We start from the raw sequence: 9527 nt of genomic DNA, 5'->3' as shown, positions 1-9527 counted from the left end.
CATGGGGAATCAGGGGCAGGAAGGAGCAGTGTGCTGTCGCAAAATGAGGTGAGCAATTAGGATCACATAACAATGTTTATATAAAATTTTGTATGGGAAACTAACTTGAAATGTAAACTTCATTTAACTACAACAATGAAAAAAAGAAAAAAAAAAAGAAACTCAAGGAGCTAAAAGCAAAGGTCACAAGGAATTACCCCTGGCCACAGGCGGTATCAAGAATCCTGGCAAAAAAGTACATTGTTCTTTGTGACTGAGGAAATGGTGACTTTTGATTGCCATTCCTGTGTAAACATCTGGATTCCCTGCTATAATATCTGTTGCCACCCATAGCTAGAATGAAGCATCATCTTGGAGCCTACTGTACATTTAAGAATAAACTTTTATACAAAAAATAATCATATAATGGTTTATCTTCTCTGTAGTTCTTCTCATTCAGTCATTCCTATCTTGGCTATGAGATTAGAGTAAATCCAGCCCAGAATACTACCAGAGTCTGCTCTTCAGTCTTTGTTATGCCCTGAATTCTATACCACTTGGAATTAAACTAATGTATTTGGAAAAAAAAAGAAAAAAACCTTTAAACCCAAAATGGGGAAAATAATCTAATGTCCATTTCCAACCGATATTAACTTCAATTCACTTAAAATTTACTGAGTATCATGGCACCAGGAGACACGCTGGATCCTGAAGATACAAGTAAGAATAACCAAAAAATTACAAGGTATCTAGTAAATCTTGTAAAGGTAAGTTCAAGACATAGAAGAAACCAGAGGAGAGTGTAATTAACTGTCAGGGAGGAAACTGGGACTGAGAAAGGCTTCACAGAGGGAGTTACCACCTGAACTGGGTTTTGAAGAATGAAGATAAGTTCGCTGGGCAGGAGAGGAGAGAATAAAGATGTGTGGGGCATGGTTGAATATTCCGAGGCTGGTTTTACCAATACTAAGGACAGAAAAGGAAATACAAAGCAGCAGACGGAAAAGCTGGCAGGGATCAAGGATCACAAACGACCTTGACACCATGCTAAGTAATTTCATTTTCATCTTAGAAGTAATAAACACTGAAGAGCTTAACTGAGCCAGTGAATGACACGATCAAATTCATGCTTCCTTCCCAACAGATGTTACTCCCAAATAGATCGAAAAATAAGTTTCTGAAATACTTGGTCATAAACTGATAAGCTGAGAAATAGAAGACTATAAGGAGAAATGCAAGCATATGAAACTTTATCATCAACACATGCAATTTAATTACAATTTCATTGATTACGGCCATTTAAACACTGAAAGAACACAAAATTAAATTGGACAGCTCGACTAATTATTACTACCATTAATTTCACAGTAGCTAGTGGGGAATTGCTGGGATTTTATAGGTGTTTCCACCCTCTTCCCATTCATCACTATTACTCAATTCCAAATGGACCCTTCTGGACCTAGCTATATGGTATAAAAGAACAGCATGCCTCTTTCCTTGGTAAATCTGGTGTGTATTTTTAGCTGGTTGACAGAAAACTGATTTAACAGCTACCTGAGTCAGCTGAACAAGACATATGATCACAGCCCAACACAGAAGCTAAAGGGAATTCTAGCCAGAATGGCTCCTGGACGTAAATGCTTAACAAAGATCAACTGCAGTCACTTGAATCTTTTGACAAATGAAAGAATGTGACTGAGGAGTTTGGGTAACTTTTGGACTGCTGAGTATAATGAACATAAGTGACAGATTTCAAAGAATCCCAAAAGGAACCTAAAAACACACACAATCTGAATGGAGTCCTGAGCTGTCATAAGGCATCATAACATACTCTTCTATGCTAGCACTGAAGTGCAGAGAGCCACAATATTGGCAGATGAAGAAGAAAGCATTCATTTGGTGGAAGCACATGAACTGTCCTTTGTGGTTTCATGGAAGACTATTAATGACAGCAGCGCACTGCAAGAACCAGTTCACTGAGAGTGCCCTCGTAACTGAAAAGAGTAAAGGCACTCTTGAGAATTGAGAGTCTCCCTTTCCTTCAGTAATATATAGTCCATTAGGCAAATATACATTGTACTTAACATCTATACTTATACCACTAAGAAGCCATTAGAGCAACTTCATCCTATAATGAGAGTCAGCTTTGCGCTCAAGGCACATCTCATTATTTGACATTAAGGCCCAGGATATCATCTCAACTGAGGCAGCTGGTAACTACTAAAGACTGAGAAACCAAAGTCTATACAGCCTTTGGACCCTTATAAAGCTGAATGATACAGCATTACCTAGTGCAAATCGTTCAGTACTAAACAATGGACACCTTACATACCAACTGACAACTACATGCATCATTTTAAATCAAGCATAAGAGTTGCTTGCTAATCTAGTGTCCCATAAATGTTAAAATTTTTAAAAAAGAAGAGCATACAGTGCTTTAATACACAACCCTGTATGACTCACTTCTCTTTGAGAACATTAACACCAATTTTTTTACTTTCTTTCTCCAACTACCTTAGTGGGAGAACAGTTGGTAATTGCTTACATTTACAAGAGACTCCTTGAACTTGATGTGAAGTCTGTAATTAGAAAGGGCAATGATGGCATCCTCAGCACGGCCCACATACTCTGTGCTCTCTCCATGAAGTTCAAGGAAAGGAACCTTCAAAATGAAGAAGAAACCCTTCAGAGTTCTGAAGCAGTAAAGCACTTTTCAAACACAGGTCAGATGAATGGGTGGTAAATTCTCTGTTACTCAAGCTTTTATAACACAGTGTATAAGTGGGTAAGAAACCTAAAGAGGATACATTCACAACCACTGAATTCAAATATACTTAATTATTCAAATTTTACTAAAGGAATGATACAGAGGAGACCATTTCAAACACTGAATTCTCAGGAAATAGTCTTTCTAAATTGAGGGATGTCTTCCAGTATGCATTTATACTATGTGTTTGGTTTAAGAAAAAATACATAGGGCATTATTACTTCATTCATTGCCTCTTCTACATTGTTACTATGATGTTAAATACTTATTGTACAGTCAAGAACCTATAATTACCTGAAGATTCTCATCCTCCCGGATCAGCTGCTTCCTGGGAAAGATTTGATTTGCCTGGATGCACTCAAGGCTATGCCGAGTCTCTTCATCCTGAAAAACCCAAAACCTTTCAGAAATTTCCAAGCTCCTACTCATCTATATTTGCTCTTCCTGCCATGTCTATTAGCAAAATCTCAAAGCGACACCAGTGAGCACGGTGATAAGGAGAAAATAATCATTCCCAAAAGTGCTCCATCATATATTATTAGGCATCTCTAATCAGAGAACAGAGCCCCTGGGTGGTGGAAATTGTTAACGCATTTGGCTGCAAACCAAAAGACTGGAGGTTTGCGTCCACCCAGAGGTGCCTCAAAAGAAAGGTATGGAAACTTACTTCTGAAAAATTAGTCATTGAAAATCCTATGGAGCACAGTTCTACTCTGACACACATGGGGTTGTCACGAGTGGGAGCTGACTAGACGGTAACTGTTTAATCAGAGAACATACAGGTGCAAAAAATGTCAACGAGGTTAAGAAAATTTCTATTAGGCACTAATAGGTTGTCAGTACATTTCTTCTAAAAGAAACCAAAATATAGTATTTTTTTCTCATTTCAATCTTAAATTCTTATTTTTGAGATATAAATATCAAATTATTTAAGAATGAAATATGTGACGTCTGGCATTTGCTTCAAAATAATCAATGAGGAGTAAGGAGGAAGTGAATGGGGGTATAAAGAAACATGATTGTCCATGAATTGACAACTGATGAAACTGGGTATGTGGGGGGTTCATTATACCATTATGTCTACTTTGATGTGAATTTATGCAAAATTGCCATAATAGAGAGCTTTTTAAAAGTTTTTAAGGAAACATAATCTTAAAAATTGAATTTCTCAAAGTGAAAACGTGTGAACCACTACTCCTAGTTTAATCTTCCTTATATTACAACTACTTCGTGTTAAAACAACATCAAAAGAGGAAGAAATAAATTCCAACTTAAACGGCACTTGAATAGAAGTATAATTTATATAAAAAGTTATCTTTTTAAATTATAAACTTTTACAGTATAGGAAGAGAAATGTAATCTATCAGAAAGCCTGATAGTAAATTATGATGGAACTTGCTTACACAGCAATTGTAAAATGAGTAAAACCCGTGTCACATTCAACTGAAAGCACTAAGAATTATAACCTCTACTTACTGGCCACTTCTGCATACGCTACTTACCACAATTCCAACGATTCTGTAAACCTCCTAAAAAAGAAAAAAAAATCCTACCTATAGATAGCACTTAAGGTTTAATCCAACAGCAATCTTAACCATAAAATGATAATACTGTATTTCTGTGGTTTTCAAAGTGAGGTCTGCAGAATCTGAGACCCTTTCAGGCGGCCTGTAGGGTCAAAATCATTTTCACAGTAATATTACATTATTTGCTCTTTCACTGTGTGCACATTTGTACTAGTGGTACAAAAAGAATTGATGGGTAAAATTGCTGGTACCTTAGCACCATCAAGGCAGTAACACTCATTTCACTTAAGAAAGTAGAGTAGGTAACGTAAAAGGAAGAAATGATGAACTAAAAGAGGTGAACAGACGATTTCAAAGGGCAGCTCAAGTATTATAAAGACATATGCAAACATTTCTCAAGCTGAAAGAACTGAAGAAAAATTCAAGCCTCAAGCTGCAACAGTGAAGGATTCTACAGGGAAAATACTAAACGACACAGGAAGCATCAAAAGAAGATGGAAGGAATACACAGAGTCACTGTACCAAAAAGAATTGGTCGATATTCAACCATTTCAGGAGGTAGCATATGATTCAGATCTGATGGTACTGAAGGAAGAGGTCCAAGCCGCACTGAAGGAACTGGAAAAAAACAAGTCCCCAGGAACTGATGGAATACCAGTTGAGATGTTTCAACAAATGGATGCAGCACTTGGAAGTGCTAACTTGTCTATGCCAAGAAATTTGGAAGACAGCTACCTGGCCAACCGACTGGAAGAGATCCATATATGTACCCATTCCAAAGAAAGGTGACCCAAGAGAATGCAGAAATTATTGAACAATATCATTAATATCACACACAAGTAAAATTTTGTTGAAGATCATTCAAAGTGGTAGCAGCAGTACATTGACAGGGAACTGCCAGAAATTCAAGCTGGATTCAGAAGAGGATGTGGAACCAGGGATATCACTGCTGATGTCAGATGGATCCTGGCTGAAAGCAGAGAATACCAGAAAGATGTTTACCTGTGTTTTATTGACTGTGCAAAGGCATTCAACCACGTGGATCACAACAAATTATGGATTACATTGCAAGGAATGCGAATTCCAGGACATTTAATTGTTGCTCACAGAGAACGTGTACTTAGACCAAAAGGCAGTCGTTCGAACAAAACAAGGGGATACTGCATGGTTTAAAATTAGAAAAAGTGCACATCAGGGTTGTATCAATTTACCACACTTATTTAATCTGTATGATGAGCAAATAATCTGAGAAGCTGGACTATATGAAGAAGAATGGGGCATCAGGATTAGAAGAAGATTGATTAACAACCTCCATTATGCAGATGACACAATCTTGCTTACTGAAAGTAAAGAAGACTTGAAATGCTGAAGATCAAAGACCACAGCCTTCAGTATGAATTACACCTCAACCTAAAGAAAACAAAAATCTTCACAACTGAACCAATAAGCAACATCATGATAAATGGAGAAAAGATTGAAGTTGTCAAGGATTTCATTTTACTTGAATCCACAATCAACACCCATGGCAGCAACGGTCAAGAAATCGAAAGATGCACTGCATTGGGCAAATCTGTTACAAAAGATCTCTTCAAAGTGTTAAAAAGCAAAGATGTCACTTTAAAGACTAAAGTGTGCCTGACCCAAGCCATATTTTCAATCATCCATATGCATGTGAAAGCTGGACAATAAATAAGGAAGATCAAAGGAGAATCGATGCCTTTGAATTATGGTGTTGATGAAAAATATCGAATATACCATGGACTACCAGAAGAACAAATACAGTCAGAATGTTCCTTGGAAGCGAAGATGGTGAGACTTTGTCCCATGTACTTTGGACATGTTATCAGGAGGGATCAGTCCCTGGAGAAGGACATCAGACTTGGTAGAGGATCAGCGAAAAAGAGGAAGACCCTCAACGAGATGGAATGACACAGTGGCTGCAACAAAGGGCTCAAGCATAACAACAATTGTGAGGATGGCCCACGTCAGGGCAGCAGTGTTTTGTTCTGTTGTACGTAGGGTCACTATGAGTCGGAACTGACTTAACAGCACCTGACAACAACAACATAGAAGAATCCTAATCAAAAGGGGCAATATGTAGAACAGAATTTCAAACTCTCATAGAATCTAGACTTCCTGGAGCCATGGAGGCTGGATGAACCACTGAAACTACTGCCCTGAGATAATCTTTACACCAAAAATATCCCCTGAAGTCTTCTTAAAACGAAACAATAGTTTAGCTTAACTAGTAAAGAAGTATCTGCCTTGAGCATCATGCTCTTTTAAGATGTATCTGTACGGCATCAAACTGAAAACAGCAACTCAAAAGATAAGACAGGAAACATAGGAGACAGTAAGTTTATGTTAATCAGAGAGGAACAACTCAGAAAAGAAGGGTGAGAATGGATGCACAATTCGAAGAATGTAATTAGTGTCACTGAATTGTACATGCTGAAACTGTAGAGTTGGTGTATGTTCTCCTGTGTATATTCTCAACAACTACAAAAAACAAATCATTTTTTAAAATACACAGAAAAATATGCTGCATACTGAAGTATTACGGTTGTCTCAAGGTAAAGCACTTGTGCAATTGTTTCAGCTGCAAGCTTTTAAACTAGACACTTTTTTTCATTAAACACCATTTTAATAAAAAGAGGGAGCCTTGGTGGCGCAGCGGTTAAAGCGGGTGACTGCTAACCAAAAGGTCAGCAGTTCAAAACCACCAGTATCTCCATGGGAGAAAGATGTGGCAGTCTGTTTCCACAGAGATTCACAGCCTTGGAAACCCTATGGGGTCGCTATGAGTTGTAATCGACTCTATAGCAGTGGGTTTTTGGTTTAATTAAAAGAACAACTGACAAACTATAGTAATTCAGGCATTTGGCACACCTTTTCTCCAGATACTGATATCTTAGGACTTGATAATAAGTCTTTTATGCAAAAATAAGAATTGTGGAAAACCTGTTATCTGCCACCATAAACTTGACAACTTCCCAATACTTAAGACTTTCCTGAAATGATTGGTAGTGATATTACCAAACGTGATTTTTTAAAATCATATAATATGTCAACATTCAGAAGATCTGCATTACTCAAATGAACCCATTATCTTCTAAATGGACAACTCATAATGTCATAAAAATCATTCATAAATAAAATATCCATTCAAAGTACAAGACAGACCAATGGATTTAATATAACAGAGAACAAAAAGTTCATTGATATGTCTTCAGATTCCATATTGCAACTACCTTTAAAGAACTACCACTTGTTAAATTCTAGTGTACTAATAAAAGAAAATATCCACAATTATCTGGAAAAACTATTAAAAAATACCCTTTCGTTTTCTAATTACATATCTGTGTGAGGCTGGATTTTCTCCATATATATCAACCAAAACAATGTATCATAACAAATTGAATGCAGAAGTAGATATAAGAATCTAGTTGTCACCTATTAAGCCAAACATTAAAGATATTCGCAAAAGTGTAAAACAATATCATTCTTTTCACTAATTATTTTAGGATAAAGAAAAACAGCATATTTTCATCAAAAATGCTATTTACGCTAGCATATAATTGGTTTGTTATTGTTATTTTAAATGAATTTAAAACATATTATAGATCTCAGCTTTAATTTCTAATATGGTAAATATAGAAAGACATAATCTACATAAACAAAAGCTCTTTGCGAAGTTCAATAATTTAAGTATATAAAATGAGGTTCTGAAACCAAAAAGCTTAAGAACTGTTGCTCTACTATACTCCAATACGAAATATCGATTAAAGCTGTTCCATTTGAAAAGTCAGGCTTTCCCTAAAACCAATCTCCTAGTGCCAATCTATGACAGAAAAAGCCATACAGAGATCTGAATAGCAACTAACCACCCACCTCAAACCAAAACCAAACCCATTGCCATTAAGTCAATTCTGACTCAGTGACTCTATAGGACAGAGTAGAACTGCCCCACAGGGCTTCCAAGGCTGTAATTTTTTTTTTTTAATAATATTTTATTGGGTTTTTGTTGACAGTTTACACATCAAGTTACATTCCCATTTAAAAATTTCCACACAAATTGTTCAGTGACATTAGTTACATTTATAATAACATGTCAACATTCTCTGTTTTGTTTGTTCCCTTTACTAGTCTCCCGGCTCCTTTATCTTCTCATCTTTACTTTTGAGAAATAGTTGACTTTTTGGTCTCATACTGATGGTTTACGCAGGGCACCAATTTTACGGGTAATGTCCTTTATTTTGGGTGCCACTCTGCTTTTTCGCTAAGAGGTGATCTCCGGATAGGCTCAGTTCTAGGTTTAAAGTGTGTCTGAGAGCGATAGTCTCGGGGTCCTCTATTCACTATTGTTCCAGTTTGTCTGGCTTTTTTTCCCCCTTAAATAAGAATTTGAGTTCTGCTGCATATTTTTCTCCCAATCTATCCAGGACCAACTATTGTGGCCCCAGTTAGAATGGTCAGTGGTAGCTGTGCACCATCTAGTTGTTCTGGTCTCAGGGTAGATGAGGTTGTGGCTCTTGTAGACTTGTTTCTCCTCTGTGCTTTTGGTTGCCTTTTACTGTTTTGCTCCTGGCGAGTTGAAACCCATAGTTGTATCTTAGATGGCCGCTCACAAGCTCTTAAGACTTCAGATGCTACTCACTTTACTAGGATGCAGATCATGATTTTTATGAATTATGTTATGCTGTAACTGAGTCGTCTCATGAGACTATGGTCTTAAGCCTTCAAACCCAGAAAACCAATGCTGGAAGGTGTTTGGTTATGTCTGAGAAGTATCCCTATTTGTGTCTTCGCTGAATATATGTGACTACACCCACATATTTGTATTTACACGTACCTATAGATAAATGTACCTATAGGTACCTATGTGTTTTACTGACCATGCAAAGGCATTCAACTGTTTGGATTATAACAAATCATGGGTAACACTGCAAAGAATGGGAATTCCAGAACACTTAATTTTGTTCATTGGGAACCTGTCCAAAGATCAAGAGGCAGTTGTTCGAACAGAACAAGAGGATACTGCGTGACTTAAAGTCAGGAAAGGTGTGCATCAGGGTTGTATCCATTTGCCATACTTATTCAATCTGTATGCTGAGTAAATATACCTGAGAAGCTGGACTATATGAAGAAGAATGAGGCATCAAGACTGGAGGAAGACTCATCAACAACCGACGTTACACAGATGACACAACCTTGCTTGCTGAAAGTGAAGGGGACTTGAAGCACTTACTGACGAA

At 37.1% G+C, this 9527-nt stretch overlaps 1 protein-coding gene across 17 annotated transcripts in view; it reads right to left on the bottom strand.

Moving 5' to 3' along the window:
• The window catches only part of MTMR3 (myotubularin related protein 3), a 213077-nt gene that overhangs the window by 53507 nt on the left and 150043 nt on the right, over positions 1-9527 (bottom strand). For 13 of the 17 annotated variants that reach the window (XM_023733677.1, XM_023733679.1, XM_023733676.1 and 10 more), the window contains 3 exons: positions 4249-4275; positions 3041-3130; positions 2525-2641 (listed from right to left, as the gene is read on the bottom strand). In XM_023733677.1, the coding sequence (XP_023589445.1) occupies positions 2525-2641; positions 3041-3130; positions 4249-4275 (234 nt within the window). The remainder of the gene's footprint in view (positions 1-2524; positions 2642-3040; positions 3131-4248; positions 4276-9527) is intronic. The other 4 variants (XM_023733690.1, XM_023733691.1, XM_023733680.1 and 1 more) reach the window with 1 other exon arrangement.

The sequence above is a fragment of the Trichechus manatus genome, unplaced genomic scaffold (genome assembly GCF_000243295.1).
Source record: "Trichechus manatus latirostris isolate Lorelei unplaced genomic scaffold, TriManLat1.0 scaffold00061, whole genome shotgun sequence".
Lineage (NCBI taxonomy): Eukaryota > Metazoa > Chordata > Mammalia > Sirenia > Trichechidae > Trichechus > Trichechus manatus.
This window is presented reverse-complemented; position numbering and strand designations above follow the sequence as displayed.